Source organism: Tachysurus fulvidraco, chromosome 3, assembly GCF_022655615.1.
Source record: "Tachysurus fulvidraco isolate hzauxx_2018 chromosome 3, HZAU_PFXX_2.0, whole genome shotgun sequence".
NCBI lineage: Eukaryota > Metazoa > Chordata > Actinopteri > Siluriformes > Bagridae > Tachysurus > Tachysurus fulvidraco.
The window spans coordinates 7087660-7107093 of NC_062520.1; the positions used below are offsets into that span (position 1 = coordinate 7087660).

The window sequence follows — 19434 nt, forward strand, 5'->3', positions numbered from 1 at the left end:
TTTGGAAGGGAAACTATAGGGAGACTTGGTGTTCCATGACCAGTGCTCTGAGTTGTTTTAGGACTAGCTTCTCTAAGGTTTTTATCATGTGAGTGCAAAGGGTTCCTATAAATGCTTGGGTCTTATAAATGCTTTTCTGGTCATGTAACTATACAATACATTTTCTAGATTTGGGACACCTTCTAAAATGACACGACAATTGTTGTAACACACCACATATTTGGCTCGCGCAGGTCTTCAGCACCCTGGGTCTGATTCCAAACATATCCCAGACTCACCTTAACTGCATAGGGGCAGTGGTTAAGGCTCTGGGTTGTTGATCAAAGGATCGGGGTTCAAGGCCCAGCCCAGTCAAGCTGCCACTGCCTGGCCCTTGAGCAAGGCCCTCAACCCTCCGTGCTCCAGGGGTGCTGTATCATAGCTGCCCCTGCCATCTGACCCCAACCTCCTCAGTTGGGGTATGTGAAGAAAAGAATTCCACTGTGCTGTAATGTATGTATATGTGGCGATAATAAAGGCTTCTATGCCCCCCATTCTCCTCTTTTCTTTACTGTCCCGATGTTAACAAGGAGCTCTTGAATTCTGAACGCTGGTGGATGAGCAGCAGTTTTTTTTTTATTTTTTATTCCTTCTTGAAATCAGCAAATTGTAGATGAAATATCATATTGTCTCTTGTTGCATTTCATATACTGTGAGTAACTTGTGATTATGGAGGAGAGGTGTACATGATTAAAATGACCAGCGATTGCCGCAAATACACGATCATGGGATGATCAGGCATTAGTTTACTAACCACAGGATGCATCTGCTTTTTTGTGTTTGCTGCTTCAGTTGAGGATTGGGTATACACAAAAAATGAAAAAACATCTGGGCCATATAATAGGCTACAGTCCAACATCAAGGAGCTCAACATTCCAGTTACAAACCTGTTATTTGATAGCAATGTGTCCAGAGTTGCACCATGTATCATTCACATAAACAGTAAGTTTACGTTCTCTGCTCTTACTTAAAGCCATTCAGTGGAACTGCAGAGTTGGGAGTCTTGGCTCTGAGCCTAGTTTCAGTGAAACACATAAAGCTACAGCGCCTGTATTGTCCGTGGTTGCTGTTCAGTGCTGAGAGCCCATCCATTTTTTTTTACCCAGAGACTTTTAACTACACTATTGTCCTTGATGATATCAAACAGATAAAGTTTATTCCTCCCTCCCGCACAGTGAACTTTGGCCAAGAACTGATTTTGCACGAAAGACTGAAAAGAGTCCTTGCAGACAACCACTCACAATTTTCCAGGTTTCCTAAAGGTGCTTTTAAGGTTTATACTATAATGACTACAGATCGTCCATTTTTGACTGGTATTTGTTCTGGCTCAGCAGTGGAGCCTCAATGGAGTCTTAGCGTTACTAATCAGAAAGTCAAAGGTCACTTTCAGGATGCTGTCATTGTTGGGCTGTCGATCAAGGCCTTTATCTGTCTCTGCTCCAAAGATGCCGTATCATGGGGGACCCTGAACGCTGACCCCAATATCCGAACAAGCCAGGATACAGATGAGGAAAAGATTACACCGTGTTGTGCTGTATACAAATAAAAACTTATAGGGCCTTTTTACACCTGGTCACTTCATGCGTTTTCTCTGATCCGATAGCTATCTGATTTGTTAAAACTGTTCCATTTACATTAGCCCACATAAACGCGTCTCGGCGAATCGGATATCGATACGATCTTTCTACTCCCGCCCAATATGCAAATATATTTTACCTCTTTTCCAGGATAATTGAAATGGAACACACTTTGGTATATGCGGATTTCAGAATGCAATCAAAAAGAAGACGAAAAAAACTGGTTACGACAGTTTTGCTACAAAAACAGCATTTACTGTTTGCTGCATTTTCGGTGGCGGCCGCAGCACGTTTTAAGACTCAACGAGACACCTGGGTGAAAGATCACCTGCGAGTGACGTACTTCCATTTGAGAGGAGTATAGCGCTGATGTATGTGGCTTGAACAACCACATTCATTTACACCTGTCCAGTTTCATCTGAAATGCGTCCCAGACCACCTCCTGAAGGGGTTTGAACGATCGGATTTATATCCGTCTCGAAACCGTTTCGGAGGGCATTTAGACCTGGTCTTTTTACCATCGGATAGCTATCTGATCACAGAAAACGCATGAAGTGACCAGGTGTAAAAAGCCCCTTAGTCACATACTCTGCTACACTTTGATTGGCTGTCAGCCTCATCTGTGTCTCTGCCCAGTGTAGACTGTCCACCAAAGGTTAACACAGTGGGAAGTCGTGTAGCCAGACCTTCAGACTGACAGCAAAAAGTCTGGCCAAGGACCTCCCACGAGGGAGTATAACCATAGAGCATTAATTTAAGAAAGTTGTGTAAATTAACGAGTCTATAACGTGAACTTCACATAATTTGGAAAATGCAGCATTTAGCTGATCTTCCTAAGCGCTCGTTGTCACGGTTACACAGTAAACACAACAACTTTCTTTTTTTAATGAGGCCATAGAGCATTACAAGGCTTTATTTCTACAGTAGGTGGATCCGAAGAATCCAACCAATCAGATGACAGCTTCGAAACTCCTGAATTGTTTATGGGTGTGATGTCCAAGAGATTACTGAGACTAGTACCTGGGTAAAGAGGATGAAAATTTTTTTTCAAGGCATTGTCTTTGTTGCTAGTTTCACTAATTTTTTAAGAATATATTTAGATAAAAGATCCCTATCCCACTACCTATAGACCCAGAGTTTAAACAGCAGTAACAGCTGCATTACTATTCCCCATTAGCGCTGCCAACATCCATGTTAACATTCTCTCTCGCACTATTTTCCGCACAGTGTGATCACTATTTAAAGCTTTTATAATTTGCCTCCAGTCAAAAGTTGCCTTTGATTTTGTTCTGTTGTGTTTTGGTTCGCTGTGGTGAGAACAGTGAGGGTAATAGCATCAGTGTGAACGCTCCCAAGCTCTCCAAAACAATGCTAAGCATGTGAGTGTCTCAGAACTAAGTGTACTATGATCAGGACACGATGTAAATGCCACAGATTTTTCAATTCCCGTACAGTGAATTTTTGAGGTCTCCGTGACCCTCTGAAACCGAATCCCCTGTTTCACAGAAGCGACACTTCACCCACTCTTTTGTTTTATTATTCAGGTTTAATTTCTTTATAGCAAATTAAAGAAGATTAAGTAGCGTCTGAGAACAGCAGATATTGTTAACACGTGTCCTTCGTTAAGCAGGCCCACACATTCAAACACACTGGGGTTTGGGAAAAGATTCCTTTCACATGCTGTCAGACTTTCCAGGATAGATCCTAGACCACATTTGATAAAGTTTAGCAACTTTTCTGTAAGAAAGCTACGGTTCGCTCCAGAATTATTGCCACTTTTATATTATTTTACAAGCTAAAAAAACTTTATTGGAAAAAAGGGTTAAAGAAATAAAAACAGTCAACATAACAATACGGAAATAATAATTATCAACTGAAGCTGTAAGGGTGCACGGTGGCTTAGTGGTTAGCACGTTTGCCTCACACCTCCAGAGTTGGGGGTTCGATTCCCACCTCCGCCTTGTGTGTGTGGAGTTTGCATGTTCTCCCCATGCCTTGGGGGTTTCCTCTGGGCACTCTGGTTTCCTCCCCCGGTACAAAGACATGCATGGTAGGTTGATTGGCATCTCTGGAAAATTGTCCGTAGTGTGTGAGTGTGTGATTGTATGAGTGAGTGAGTGTGTGTGCCCTGTGATGGCTTGGCACTCCATCCAGGGTGTATCCTGCCTTGATGCCCGATGACGCCTGAGATCCGAGAAGTTCGGATAAGCGGTAGAAAATGAATGAATGAACAAACTGAAGCTGTGTCAGGGATGTTGACTTGAATTTGCCTTGAAATTTGTGCACATGCTTCATGCAGTATTTGTATCTGAAGTGACGTGACATGACATACTTAGCTGTAAGTATGCCTTGCTTCGGTGCCTTGCTTGCTCAAGGGCACCTCAGTCGTTTTATTGCCGGCCCGAGACTCGAACCCCCAACCTTAGGGTTAGGAGTTAAACTCTCTAACCATCAGGCCATGACTTCCCATGTGTAGGCATGTGATGTTTTTTCTTGCTGAATATCAAAGGCATTTATTTTGCTTGAAAATTTGGTGGCAAGCTCGATAGTCATCTGATTCATCTTTGCTGTGGAATTTTAGGAGATGCATCTCACTAGCTCCTCTCACGAAGGGCATATTTTTATACTTCTAATAATTTTGCACTCTAGTCCGAAACCGATCTCCGGACTTTTTTTTGCCTTTCTCGACATCCTCCTGATGGAAATACTGTATTAACAAAAAAAAGTTTTTGTTGTTGCTGAATGAGACCTAAATATTTTTTTTGGCCATGCACCCCATCAGTGCTAATGATTTACAATCAGTAAACAAACGTTTGCTAATTATGAGTGTGAATGGGATCAATTATATGCAGAAATAGAGGGCTTGATGTAGGTTTGAATCTATTACCGCTGTGATTGTCCTGGCATTTCTAGCTGATTATACATGTGAACTGTTATCTGATTCCTGCGGATCAGTCCGTCTCTTTTCTGGTGAAACCTCTAACAAAACATTTCCTTTCCACTTTGATAGTTTTGTCAAAAATGAAACTCCTAAAGCAGCCAACTCCGTTCCGCCCGAGGCTTATGCATGTTTATTTTACTCTGGCAGCCGTAGCTTCGGCTCGGGCATCTTGTTCTGAAGGCTATTTCATCGGAAAGTTTCCCCTCCCCTGTTTTGTTTAAGTAACAAGTGCGTTAGAGGCACGTTTTCCATTTTATCAGCACGTGACCAGAGATTTCATTCTGGTGGTGCCGAAATGTGATTTCTTGCCATTAGCTGTGAAAGCTAATTAAATTTGTTTGGATCATAGACTTCAGAAAATTGTTTGGGGTGCATTTTGCTCACCCGTGTTAAGATTTCAGTGTTGAGAGCCTGTGAAGGGTTTATTTATATCCAGGTTGGAATCGAATTCAAATGAGCTTTAGGGAATTTGGGAATATATGCAGGGTAATCATGCATATCAACAGCCTTAGTCTAAGTAAAATGAAGGGCATTTAAATGGTCTTGATGAAATAATAGACAACACATATTTTCTGTCAAATTTGCACAAAATAATTTGCTCTCCGGACCATGAGTCTGGAATGTATTTGGACCTAGATCACGTGCCAAATTGCGAATTCAATGTTGATTTACACTGAATCTGGCTAAGATTTTTAGTCAGGAGCAGAATAAAGGATATTTCTAAACCTCTATATCTTTATATCCAGGTTAAATAACATGCCCGGATTTACACAAGGCTTTAAAAAAGGCCTTGTTATTATTTCCTCACATAAATGAAGGGACTGTATAAGCATCAATATCTCTCTTTCTCTCTCTTCCTCTCTCTCTGTGTGTGTGTATGTGTGTATATGTGTGTGTGTGTGTGTGTGTATATGTGTGTGTATTTGTGTTTGTGTGTGTGTGTGTGTGTGTGTGTGTATATATGTGTGTGTATGTGTTTGTGTGTGTGTTTGTGTGTATATATATGTGTGTGTGTGTGTATTTTTGTGTGTATATGTGTGTGTGTGTGTATGTGTGTGTGTGTGTGTATGTATTTGTGTGTGTATATGTGTGTGTGTATGTGTGTATGTGTGTGTGTGCGTGTGTGTGTGTGTGTGTGTGTGTGTGTGTGTGTGTGTGTGTGTGTGTGTGTGTGTGTGTGTGTGTGTGTGTGTGTGTGTGTGTGTGTGTGTGTGTGTGTGTGTTATAGGTTATGGTCAGACTGGACCTAAATCACACAAACCAGGATATGACTCTATAGCGTCTGCAGTGTCAGGGATGATGCATATCACAGGTCCTGAGGTGAGAAAAGCTAAAGCAGGTTAAACATGAATTTAAAGGTGCCTTAGGTGTCATACTGTGTTACAAGTGATACAACTTACGTTACATTATTTCATTAATATCGTTATATTATTTTTATATTCACTTTAACTATGTGTCACAAAGGACGGGGAACCAGTGAGGCCTGGAGTTGCCATGACTGATCTGGCCACTGGACTGTATGCTCAGGGAGCGGTGATGGCTGGCCTGCTGCAGAGACAGAAAACTGGACGAGGTCTTCACATCGACTGTAACCTGCTCTCATCTCAGGTCGCTTTATCTTTAAAGTCAATTCAGTTTTTAGTGACCACTTCCAGAACATTAGAGTAAGCAAAACTACCCATAATATATAGTATTGTGCAAAAGTTTTAGGCAGGTGTAAAAAAAAAATGCTGTAAACAAAGAATGCTTTCAAAAATGGAAATGTTAAACATTTATTTTCATAAATGTACAAAATGCAGTGAATGAACAAAAGAGAAATCTAAATCTAATCAATATCTGGTGTGACCACACTTTGCCTTCAAAACAGCAGCAATTCTTCTAGGTACACTTGCACAGGGTTTTTGAAGGAACTCGGCTGGTACAGTAGGTTGTTCCAAACATCTTGGAGAACTAACCATAGATCTTCTGTGGATGTCGGCTTTCTCACATCCTTCTGTCTCTTCATGTAATCCCAGACACACTCGATGATGTTGAGATCAGGGCTCCGTGGGGGTCGTGCCATCACTTCATGCTGGTTTGAAGGCAAAAGTTAGTAACACCAAATATTGATTTGATTTAGATTTTTCTTTCGTTTGCTCACTTTGCATTTTGTAAATTGACAGAAATAAACACTCGTTATTTATATTTCTGAAAGCATTCTTTGTTTACAGCATTTTTTCACACCTGACTAAAACTTTTGCACAGTACTGTACATTTGTAAAAATGACACACTTGCTGCTAAATGTGGTTTTACAAGCTATTGAAACGGGGTGTAATTATTGTTTTACACATGGCTTCTCTATATTGGCTTATTTTTTTCTTAAGTATTGACATGATATCGACCCGCTAAGGACGAGATGATTTTTTTTTTTATTATCACTATTACGTGATATATCAAACCAAGAGGATGTTCTTCTATGTACAGTATGTATATGTATGGAAGCTAAATAGTCAGTGGAGGTTTTCAAAATGCTGGCAATTGAAGCATTCTTCATTAAATTTTACTTTTAAATCATTCATTTATTCATTCATTCATTCATTTTCTACCGCTTATCGGAACTACCTCATGTCACGGGGAGCCTGTTCCTATCCCAGGCGTTATCGGGCATCAAGGCAGGATACACCGTGGACGGAGTGCCAACCCATCGCAGGGAACACACACACTCATTCACTCACACACTACGGACAATTTTCCAGAGATGCCAATCAACCTACCATGCATGTCTTTGCACCGGGGGAGGAAACCGGAGTACCCGGAGGCACGGGGAGAGCATGCAAACTCCACACACACAAGGCAGAGTTGGGAATCAAACCCCCAACCCTAGAGATGTGAGGCGAACGTGCTAACCACTAAGCCACCGTGCCCCCCTTTTTAAATCATGAGCCTAAAAAATACAAATGTAATTTACAAATGAGACTCCGTGGGTTTGTACTGTATAAAAGGGTTTCCATTGGCAAGCTTAATACATAATAACACATGTTTTCCCAGGAACTTTGGTGATTTGTATTTCTGAGATGCCACAGCATTTTTTTACTAAAACAGTAAAGAAGAAATTACAAGGGTTAACCTTCACAATGCTGCACAGGTGGGTGATGTATTTCAGCATTGGTAGTCGGTCATTACTTTAAAGGCCACCGCAAATGTTTTACACGTGCCTCTCACACACACACACTCTGCAGATAACACATCCGTGTGAACGAGCATTTAATCCCTGAGTTATCTCAGAGCCCATGTGCTGTCTATCAAGGTCCATGACAATGTACCGAAACACCGACTCTTCCTTTGCATGCAGTACAGTATGATGGGAATCTTATTAAAATCCTAATTATATAATGCTGTATTCGTACAGCTTGAAGCCATGGAGCAAAGTATGTAAATGATACTTACGGATAAACAGAATACACACAAATATGCGGTTTATTCTCCATCCCACTGTTTTCTGTCTTTTTAAAGTGATCTGTGTTGTAAATACAGCTGGTCCACCGTCGACTGTCCCCATCCCTCATGCTTCACAGACATTGTTGTGTGCCTGAGTGTTAGTTTCCTTAATGATAATTAAGTGAGCTGTCACATGGGCTGCACAGATGGAAAGCATGTGAAATGAATCGGACAGATGGCCACTATGAGCTTATGCACTGTGTTTAGTGTGAATTTAAGGTAATGCTGCTCCAGAGTGAAAATGTTCATTAACAGATCATAACAGACTTATTCCTTTTTTATCATCTTTCCGTAAGTTCGGAAAATATCATTGCATCAGTAAAGCATGGGGGTGGTAGGATCATGATATGGACATGCTTTTCATCAGCTCTGAAACTCGTCAGGGTTGTGGGCGAGATGGCTGGAAGCAAATCTTTGAGGAAATCTTGTTACACTGTCCACTTGGGAACGAGTAGACGTTCAGAGCATTGACCCTAAGCATGCTGTCAAAGGTCGAGCCAAATGGTTCAACACCAAATACCTGACTGTGTCAGGGCCTTTTTACATTACACCTGGTCACTTCATGTGTTTTCTCTGATCCGATAGCTATCTGATTTGTTAAAACTGTTCCATTTACATTAGGCCACATAAATGCGTCTCGGGGAATCGGATATCGATCCGATCTTCCTACTCCCGCCCAAAATGCAAATATATTTTACCTCATTTCTGTTTCTGGCACGATGCACGACTCGTGAGTCACTTGCGAGTGACGTACTTCCATTTGGGAGGAGTATAGCGCTGACGTATGTGGCTTGAACAACCACATTCATTTACACCTGTCCAGTTTCATCTGAAATGCGTCCCAGACCACCTCCTGAAGGGGTTTGAACGATCGGATTTATATCCGTCTCGAAAACGTTTCGGAGGGCATTTAGACCTGGTCTTTTTACCGTCGGATAGCTATCTGATCACAGAAAACGCATGAAGTGACCAGGTGTAAAAAGCTCCATAGACTGTCGCAGACTTCTATTCAGTTTGATCTTTGATAATATTTGAAAATTTCTGCTCACGGACTTTCTCCATTCAAGCTGAGAGATATCCCAGAAGAATTGCTGTAATTGCAGCCAACATATGTTTGCAATAGGAATATTCTGCACTTTCATTGTTTAAATTAAGTTTTTGTTGATGTGGATGTGGATATGGGAAAATACATGTGCAAGGTTTTGTTATCTTGTAAGAAACCAGTCAGCATCTGTAAATCTGTATCCAAATTTAATGCCTGATTATGGGAGAAACATCATAAGTAAACATAGCAGATGCTCTAGCACCACACGTAGACAGCTCAGCTGTTGAACCGCTAATGCCTTAGAAATCAATAGAGTGTGAAAGAGCATACAGTTTACATGTCGCCAGGTGAAAGTGGCTGTCTCTTGACGGCATGTTGCCGCGATCCCGGAGGCGAGTTTACTTCAAAGTGAGCTTTCATTAGGTGACAAGGTGATGTACAAGTCAGACGCTGACACTGTTGCTGTTACCGAATGCTTTATGTTCTGCTTATGCATTTCCTACCATGTAAACACACAGACTTCTATTTTGGCTCAGGAACATGTCAGACTGTTCCATGAACTTTTGGAATAATGCAGCGGTCAAGCTTCTGCGCCAGTGACCAGACGCTTGCGATTATAAATCTCTAGACGGCCAGAAAGTCCCATCTTTTTTTTTTCTGTCTTTGTTCTTAATCACGAATCTCTTGTTCTCCGTGCTTAATTCGATTTAACAGATATTTGCATTTTAGTTCGGAGATGTACTTGTTGTTCCATATTTTTCTCATTGGTGAGGGTTTTCTATCTCAGATGATTTTATTAGATATATCTAATGTTCTGGATTATTCCCTTTACTTTTCTCCTAGTGTTAACCTGCTGGATTGTGTTTCTGCATGTTTGGGATGAGATCAGAAAATGGGAAAATGAATTTCTCTTGTCATAACACCCCGGGGCAATAAGCCTCCTCCCCAGCAGATGTCAATATCGGGATTCTTCTAACCTTTGTTGTTCACCTCCTGTTCGAATTTTTCTTGTACGTTCCGGTCATGGACTATATAAGCATGTGGTTTAGAGTTAGTGAAGTCTCGCTGCTATATCTTAGTCAGGTTACGTTCTGCACGTGTTATTTTGATTACCTCGCTTGTGTTTTAATGTGTGACATTTGTTGTCCGACTGCTTTCTTGACGGTATTCGAAGCTTGTTGATTATGACGTTTGCTCGTTTTTGAGTGCACTTTGCATTGCAATGTTGACGCGTGGATCCTGATGTCTTTCCTAAGTCTTTTGTTACACCTTGATGCTGCTCGGTATGATTCACTAAACTCGTTTTGTTTTTTCACCGCTCACGATTGTTTTTTTTGTTTGTTTGTTGTTTGTTTGTTTGTTTGTTTATATCAAATTGTAGAAAATGTTTGAACCTCGCAGAACTAATTTCTAACATTTCAGTTTGAAGGAGAGTGCGAATATGGCACTTGCAGAAAATTGGCTATATAGTGGCTTTTCATGTGATTGCATAATAATGCAGAGTAAACACTTTACTTTTACATGTTGGTTGTTTATTGGTTGTTTATTTACAAGGTTTTTCAGTCTTTGACAATGTTGCTGTCGCTTAAAATCTGTGACCTGGGACGGAGTAGAAGGTGATCCGAGTACCGGTACTTCCGGTACCAGGTCTCAAATTGGCCTTTTTCCCATAGACTCCCATTATAAACTTTGGAGGTTTATAACTCGCCAAGCTTTTGAACTATCTACACCAAACACGGCCAGCATCTTTATGGTGATACTCTGAACAAAGGTTTAAATTGGTGTACCCACTGGCTTTCCGGTTGTGCCGCAGCCCCGCCCCCAAAATATGCAAAATCAAAATTTAGCACAACATGAATAATGTTGTGCAAAATCAAAATTTAGCACAACATGAATAATGTGACATATCAAAACACTCAGCACGATGAGGGGAACTTGCCACGTGCAAGCACCATTCACATTTTCTGCATTCACATTTTCTTCTAGTTATATTTCTTCTCTTTCAGCCTGCTCACTCATCCATGCTCTTCTGACCATACAGTGTTACTCCATCCTCCAGAAGCTTCTTCGCATTCCGGTGTCACATCAGATATGGTTTAAAGTCCTACTTTTCACTTACTCGAGGACTTCATAACCAGGTCTTTTGTACATTTGCTTCAATATCACATGCCTTTGTGTAGTCTCTGTTCTTCTGATGCCAAATTCCAGTTTGAACCACTGGAAACGAAGCACTGGAGCAATAGAGCTTAGCCATAGATGCCCTCTCGCACTCAACAGCTCTTCCCAAACATATCAGAGATTACACTGAACTGGCTGAGTTCAAATCAATACTCAACTAGTTTGGTTAATTATATTTTACTGTAAAATTGTTTTGATTGAGTTGTGATTAATGCTGCATGGCTTTCTTTTATTGTCTACTGACTATTAACCTATTTAAAGTGTCTAAGTTCCTATCAAGTGACAGAAGTAATGTATTAAACATTTTTTAAGACACTTGGGCAAGTCACATTCAGATAAATTGGCTTGTGTCTTGATTGAGCAGGGATGGGGGGGCTTGCTGTGTGTGGGTTTCTTTTTTTTTTGATCGGTATGAGGAGCACGATGGCATATTTAACGTTTGTCTTACATCTGGGTTTGGGGTTTAAGTTCCTGCCTCTTTGTGCATCTTGTCAGCATGTTCTCTTCTGTGCTTCAGGGGTTTCGTCCAGGAGCTCAGTCCAAATACATGTGTTGTAGGCTGATTGGCATCAGATAAATGGGGGTTGGGCTTGTGCTCTGCAATGGATTGGCACCTCATCAAGGGTGGCCTCTGCCTGGTACCCAGAATCCCCTGGGACAGGCTCGAGCTCCACATGACCCCCTGGACAATAGCACTACAGAAAATCAGTGCTATGGAACAAAACTATGGAAGTAGAAAGGAAACGTTTTGTTAGACCAGAATAGAGACGGACTTATCCGCACGAATCAGATTAGATAACGCTTCAGAAAATCCTTTCCTTGTTTTAAACATCCTTAAACCCCGATCTAGAACTGCGTGCCTGCTGATATCCTTTATTATTCAGTCCATGTTTAGAAACGGCTCAGGCGGTAGTTACACGGCCGACACTTGATGCGATGTCATTCCGTACATGAGAAAACAACAACCATAAGTGTGCCTAATGACTTTAGAGTTGTCCCTTAGTCTTTATTCTTACTGCAATTGGAATAGGAGTAGATCTTTTATTTGTTAGTGGTCTTTGTACCATTGTAGTGCCTGCTGTGAAGCAGACTTGAATCCTCTCATTCTTCCACTTCAGATGGTTTTCATTGTTTCCATGTGAATTCATTAAACTCAGACCTGAACTTGTAGATGGACACACAGAAGCATTCATGTCTTCAACAATACAAAGCTCTCTGCTCTACACATCTGATAGTGTTTTGGTTTAATACAGACTGAGACTATAACAGTTCAGAATCATTTATAATTACAAGGATTATTTCCTTTAACGGGCAAAGCCAAAACTCACAAAACATGGTTTTATTTTCATTACATTCTACGTGCACAGTGATTGTTGGATTTTAACGTGTATATATTTGATCCATTTGTGTAATATAAGGAATGAGATATTACGGCGTTTAGTCAAACCCAAGTGCGCAAATAAAATAAATCTGTTCCTCGTCTGCAGAATACTGAGCTCAGTCGGCCGGAACCTTTTACGTAATGTGTGCTTTCAAAGCTCAGCCAGGACATTCAAGGAATTCGGGAATGATTCTCACGTGTGCTAATTTCCATAGACAGGATGCTAGACAAAGATTTTCCACTTTGTTCTGGTGAAATAGGTAACAGAAGCATCTCTGGACCTTGAATTACTTCTGTACTGCTCACGTCTACAGTGATGAAAAATTCCTTTATCTGCGTCATCTTTTGTAGGGATGATCCAGAAATGCCCAAAAAAGTCTGTAAGTAAATGACTAATGGGACTTTTACTTTACAATTCTTCCCCGAGTGCAACAATTACTTAAATCTTTTAAATGAAGTCAAATTGATCAAGAATTATTTTTCTTAAAAAAAATTACAATCGATTTAATGTATGACGAAAAATAGTTCTAGGTATTTTATCTAATTCCAGTCTTGATCTGGATGTTCTGGTGTCGGACAATTTCATAATTTTAAGCCATTAAGTTTGGTAATAGAAAAAATAAACTAAAGCTTGAAATTGGGGTGGTTTATAATCTTATGTAATTTATAATAATCTAAATTTGCCCACATACAAAATTCTTTCACTTGCTAAGGATTTATTTATTTATTTATTTATTTATTTATTTATTTATTTATTTGGCTGTGTAAATGTCCTGATGTATAACTAATAAGCAATAATGACCATATACATTATGTATCGCATGTCACTATAATGTTTTTTTTGTTTTTCTTTACTAACACAATTCAAATTGTGTGTATTAAATGACGCGCCATACATCTCCAGTCTCTCGTTCTTTCCTCTCTAATTCGATAAGACAACAAGAAGGGAAGCTTGTCCTCTGTCCAAAAAATATTTTTTCCATGGTACTTACAAGAATTTTCACCATACTGTACGCTTTTCTTAATTAACGATCTGCTATATCGTCTTTTATCATTTATTCGTCGTTTTAGCATCCACCCCGCAATTCCTAAAGAACGCATTGTTACTATAGCAACCGTAAGGTAGAAGAACGATCATATCTGAATTACAGCCAGTACTTTTTTTTTTTATTTAGTTTATAACTTCTGACCAATCAGATTTGAGAACAAGGCTATGGTGTAAGTATAAAGTATATAAGTAAGAAATAAGTATATAAGTAAGAAAATAAAATGTGTGTTTACACAGAATGAAAGAGGGAGTTACTGTAACTAATAAATAATAAAGAACATCACTGACTCTTTCCACACGCTACTAACTGTGAGCAGCGGTACTTTCAACGGACACTTGACTGCCGAACGTCTCCTCTGTCATGGACGTTTTGGCCACAGGGAGTTGGGTAACGCATTTTATACAGTCATACGTATGTTTCCTCTTAAACCGAATCAGACCTGACGTTTTCTTCACTTCAGTGCTGCAGATTGCACATAAGTTTCTAGCGAGTTGATTCATAACCGAAATGCGTCTGTTACCCTTCACGATACGTGACGAACGTTTGGACTCGTATTCGCCAGTCATGTCAAAATGCTTTCGATTCACATAAGAATTCTTTCAAATGTGCTGGAACATGTCAGTGCGCTATTTTTCCATTCCTCTTGTCCCGCAACTGACATCTTGGCACTTTGCACAGAACCAAACCGTGAGTCCATGTCTCTTGGATGATACCGGTTCAACTAAAGGATGTGGTTTCAAAGAAAGTGTTCCCATAATGCAGTTGTTTGTAGCCTGTCTGTTGTGGTTTACTTGGAGTTTTTTTCCCCCCCAGACTCAAACCCCCGAAGTACATCCCCTCCCACCCCCCAAACCCCCCCCGATCCCCACCCCCCATCTCTTGCACCATGTTTTGTGAATACTTTCTTGGACTCTTGCCCTTTTTACTCCTCATGCGTTTTTAATTGTCTGCCTTTTTTTCTGTTTTTCTTTAAAGTGTTGCTTTGGCTCGGCTTGACTTTAAAGCTAAGGTGCTCTGAGGCTCTGCTGTAGCTGTTTATGCCTGTGCTTGTTTCTACAATGGCTAAAGGGGATGGATTAAGATATAGGATGTATCCGCTTTATCTCTGTGCCCGGGGCTATGGGGGGTCACAACTCTTGCTAAACGAGATCTGAGCAACCCAAGAATACTGACCCTCATCTCTTATGCATCTAGCACTGAAACGCCTGGACGCTGTAATGGAGAACATTTACAGAAGCACAACCATGAGCTTATAGATATGATAGAAGGTAAACATTAGTTTTATTTTACTTCCCTTTATCCCAGTGGGATGCAGACGTCGTTAGCATTTGCGTCCGTCGAATAAAGCTCCCTTCGGCCACGTGTTGAAATCCCCTAATGCGAGCGGTTTAGATATTTAGTGTAGAAAATTGTATAATTTAATGAATAAGGTACTAGTTAAGATGTTTAGAAGGAACTTTAGCTTTTGGCATTAGGAGTACATTTTACTGCACTGAGCGAGCTGCTACCGATGCTAAGGGGAAACAGACTGTGAGGATGCGTAGTTTTTATTTAAAAAAAAAAAAATTGTAGGAAAAACAAAAAAAAAAATAAAGTTTGTTTTTAACGGATTAGTTGTCTTTCATGGTAAGGGAAAATATCTTGAAAGGTTTCTTTATTACTTCGATGTAATGCCAAGTACAAGACATAATCTCTCAAAGAAGAGAGTACTTTGAGTACTATTCTTTTATTTATTTATTTTTTTTGGTTTGGTTTTTGGTTTAATTGCGAATAATAAGGTTGGGAAAACATGTGCATAGCAGATTTTTCACTGGTATTTACCGTTTCTTGGCGATTACATATCTGCTTCCTAAAAATAATGTGGTGTTTAAATGAAACGGGCAGCGTGATTAGCACACATGAAGACTTGTGAATGTGAGGAGAATGAATGGATGAAGCTCTGGCTTTTTGGCCGTCCCTCTGTGGGGTCTTTGAGTGCAGGGTGTTTTTTTTTATATAAATATTGGCATGAACTGGAAAGGGACAGTGTGTATAACCGCAGTGGGCTGTCTGAGCGTTTCCCATCGGGAGCGCCGCCGAACCAAATTGAAAGCAGTTGTAGATCAAAGCGAGTAAATATACTTAAACGATCATGTAATGAATATAGATGTTGCTTTGCTGCTTTAGTGTAATAAACTTAATGCGATTCTGATTCTGAACCCAACAAAGTAACCCTTTTTTTTATATATATATAGTTTAGGGTGAAATCTGATTTGAACCTGAGTGAACATCTGATGTTTGACTTTACATGAATAGGAGGGTGGAGGAAACCTGAAATCTCTCAATAAGGTCTCGCGGCTTGAAAAAAAAAACAAAAAACGCCTTAACTTTACATTCGTATGCTGCATGTGGCCATTTATTTAACGGGGAAACAATCTTGTGCTCCTAAGATAAAAGCTGCATGAAGGTTTTGCTTAAAGGAGTCTTATAATCTGATTAAAGTACTTGATTGTCCATTAAATTTGCAAGAAATTGAAATTTCCTTTTGGCATCTAGCGCACGCTGTTATTCATGCCGCCTTTTTTTTTCCCTGCTTTATTTATAGTCACATTTAAAACATAGGGGGAAAATCCACACAATACATCAGTTCCCGGTATCCAGTATGTTAACGTGGATGTAAACAGTCCTTTCATTACCAGCATTTCTCCTCCCTCTCTTGAATTTGATCAGACAAATGCTGCAGTCTGTCATGTTACCGAGTAACTGTAAATCATGACCGGCTTCATGCTCGGATGCTCCTCCCAGGACTGTTAAAGACTTCTTACATGTGTGATTTAATTCAACAGCACTGCAGTGTAGTATTTTTTTTTTTTCTAAATAGAAGAACAGGATATTAAAGATTACTACGAGCAGACCGTTTTTTTTTTTGTTTGTTTTTTTTTGGAAAAACAGATATAATATCGTGACTATGATAAAAAAAAAATAAAATAAAATAAAAAATCTCAGGAGAAGATGTGAAAAAAATATGGATGAAGTAACAATATATTACTGTTGCCATGTCGTGGCCTAATGGGGCAGTCGTGGCTTAATGGTCAGAGAGTCTGACTCCTAACCCTAAGGTTGTGGGTTTGAGTCTCGGGCCGGCCACGACCGAGGTGCCCTTGAGCAAGGCACCGAACCCCCCCAACTGCTCCCCGGGTGCCGAATTGGCTGCCCACTGCTCCAGGTGTGTGTTCACTGCTGTGTGTGTGCACACTTTGGATGGGTTAAATGCAGAGAACGCATTCTGAGTATGGGTTAGCCTTACTCATACTTAGCCGTATGTCACGTCACTTTATGTTCAATTCAATTCAATTCAAGTTTATTTGTATAGCGCTTTTTACAATAGACATTGTCTCAAAGCAGCTTTACAGAGCATAAACATAGAGCAGAAGGAAGACATAATTAATGATAAAGGAAATAACAAATAATAAAAGAAATAAGAATTTACAGAATAAAAATTCTAGGTTATTATTAGATGTATATAGTTCACAATCTGTACGTATTTATTCCCCTATGAGCAAGTCTGAGGTGACTCAGGCAGCAGTGGCAAGGAAAAACTCCCTTAAATTGGTAAAGGAAGAAACCTTGAGAGGAACCGGACTCAAGGGGGACCCATCCTCATATGGGTGACACTGGGGGTGTGATTGTAATATACAGTCAGTTAAATGTTGTATTGGTGTAAGGATCATGGACTTCGGATCTCCTTAGTATCACAGATACTATGACATAATTATGTCATAAATTTACAAAGGTTCATGTTTTAATAATCGATATTTATGCTTTTCTTGCTGAGTTTAAAAAAAAAAAACATGTGTGAGGATATGAGGACTTTGAGGATATGAGGTGGTCAGTGGAACAGAGCAGCTGTGATGTGATACGTGGGTTAAACACAGGGCTCGCAGCCAGACAGGATTACTGTGGAGGTCTGGCTGGCCTTGAGAACGACATGGGCCATTTTCCTGGAGATGCTGCACTGACATTGCATCAAATCTTCATGGACTTTCTTTCTTTTAATCTCTGCAAGTTTTCCGTCTTCCTGTTACAGTTTGTGTCCACAAATTTAAAGACCTTTTTTTTTCACAAAAATATTATTTCAGCTGCCTAGTCATCTCTCCTTTTCTCACCTGGGCATCATAAAATCTCTCTTTGGTCTTCAAACAGACGAGCTAATAAATTCAAGGTTTTATTTTTATTTTTTTTCCCCTTTCCCTGCAAGCTCAAGAGGTCAGTGTTACACATTGTAAGGTTGGAGGTTGATTGGATTTCACCATTTCACCTGTGTTTCCTTGTGCAGGAAGGGGGGGGGGCAGCGACGTGTGTTCATTGAGATTCTCCAGCAGCAGGGTGTAATGAGCTTACTGACAAATCAGGCGATTTAAAACACTTGTACTTTTTTTTATTTTCCAGGTGGCTTGCCTCACTCACATTGCTGCGAATTACCTCAATGCAGGACAAGAGGCTAGACGATGGGGAACGGCTCACGAGAGTATCGTCCCGTACCAGGTAAACGTATAGGGATTCATGATGGTGGTTTTTATTTTTGTCAAGGTGCTTTGCGTAAGTGACGCACATTTATAATGAATAAAATAAATAGCTGAATAGAATACATTGGAAATAAAAGGATTATAAATGAATTGAAAAATGAAAGCAAAAAACTTCATTAACCCTGAAACGATTCCAAGACGAATGGGAAGATGGTAGTATGACGATTAATAAAAAGCAATATTCCGTCTTTATACTTCATATAATCTCTTTGTAATTCTTTATACCAGAGGCCAAGGAATGGGATTTCTGCCTGTTTCGTAGTGTCCATGTTTAGCACTTCTTGTCCCAGTCCACAGTGGATTTTGTTTTTATTATTTATTTCTTAAGCCATTCCCAATCTATTAGGGCCAATGTATTTATAGAAACATACCCCCCCACCCCACCCCCACCCCCCACCGCATGTAAGGTTCTCAACAGAGGCGAAAACACACAACACTCAGAAAGCCAGCAGAGTCCTGACTTGTGGACAATTAAAAAACAAAAAAAAAACATTATTAGTTTATACTGAATGAAATATTCCCATACATGGATTTCCATTCTGCCGATGAAAAGGAAAGCTGGTGTACTGGGTTAATAAAATGATCCACAATTGGTAAAACCGGTGTTTTTCGGTCCCAAACGATACATTTAATGACATACTATGAATATTTATAGGATTCGTTCTCCATAAACTCTGGGATCCCGTGACACCAGTTAAGAGCGTTATGAACATTCCTCTGATGGCTGAGCAGCAGTCGAACTGAGTGCTTGAGCCATACAGTATTGATGCATTGTAGTCCTAATAAGTCTAGGAAGTTAAGAAGCAGCCCGTGAAAATCGAATAATTTTTTTAACACTATTTTCACTTGACGGTAAACAGATCGAGTGAAGACCTCTCTCTTCCTGAAACACTTGCACAAGCCTGTAAACCTAGCGAACTAGTGTTAATGTATTCATTCTGTACTGTATTCACTCTGGATAAGGACGTCTACCAAATGCGGCGAATGTAACTCCGTGGCTTCTTTGATGAATGAGCGATTGCTCAGTGGCTCCTTACTCGGTCGTCCATCTAAATAAAGTGTACGTAAAGCTCACTCCGCACCCAGCACACCCTCTGGCCATTAATTTTAGTTGTGATTTGCCGGTGCTCGCTTTAAGGTATGCTTTCGTGTGGCCCAGATGTTCTCCGTGTGACTGACCA

The 19434-nt window shown here is 40.2% G+C and overlaps 1 protein-coding gene across 4 annotated transcripts in view; it reads left to right on the forward strand.

The window, feature by feature from the left end:
- The window catches only part of sugct (succinyl-CoA:glutarate-CoA transferase), a 112656-nt gene that overhangs the window by 19182 nt on the left and 74040 nt on the right, over window positions 1-19434 (forward strand). For all 4 annotated transcript variants that reach the window (XM_027148994.2, XM_027148996.2, XM_027148995.2 and 1 more), the window contains exons 7-9: window positions 5786-5877; window positions 6022-6165; window positions 18117-18212. In XM_027148994.2, the coding sequence (XP_027004795.2) occupies window positions 5786-5877; window positions 6022-6165; window positions 18117-18212 (332 nt within the window). The remainder of the gene's footprint in view (window positions 1-5785; window positions 5878-6021; window positions 6166-18116; window positions 18213-19434) is intronic.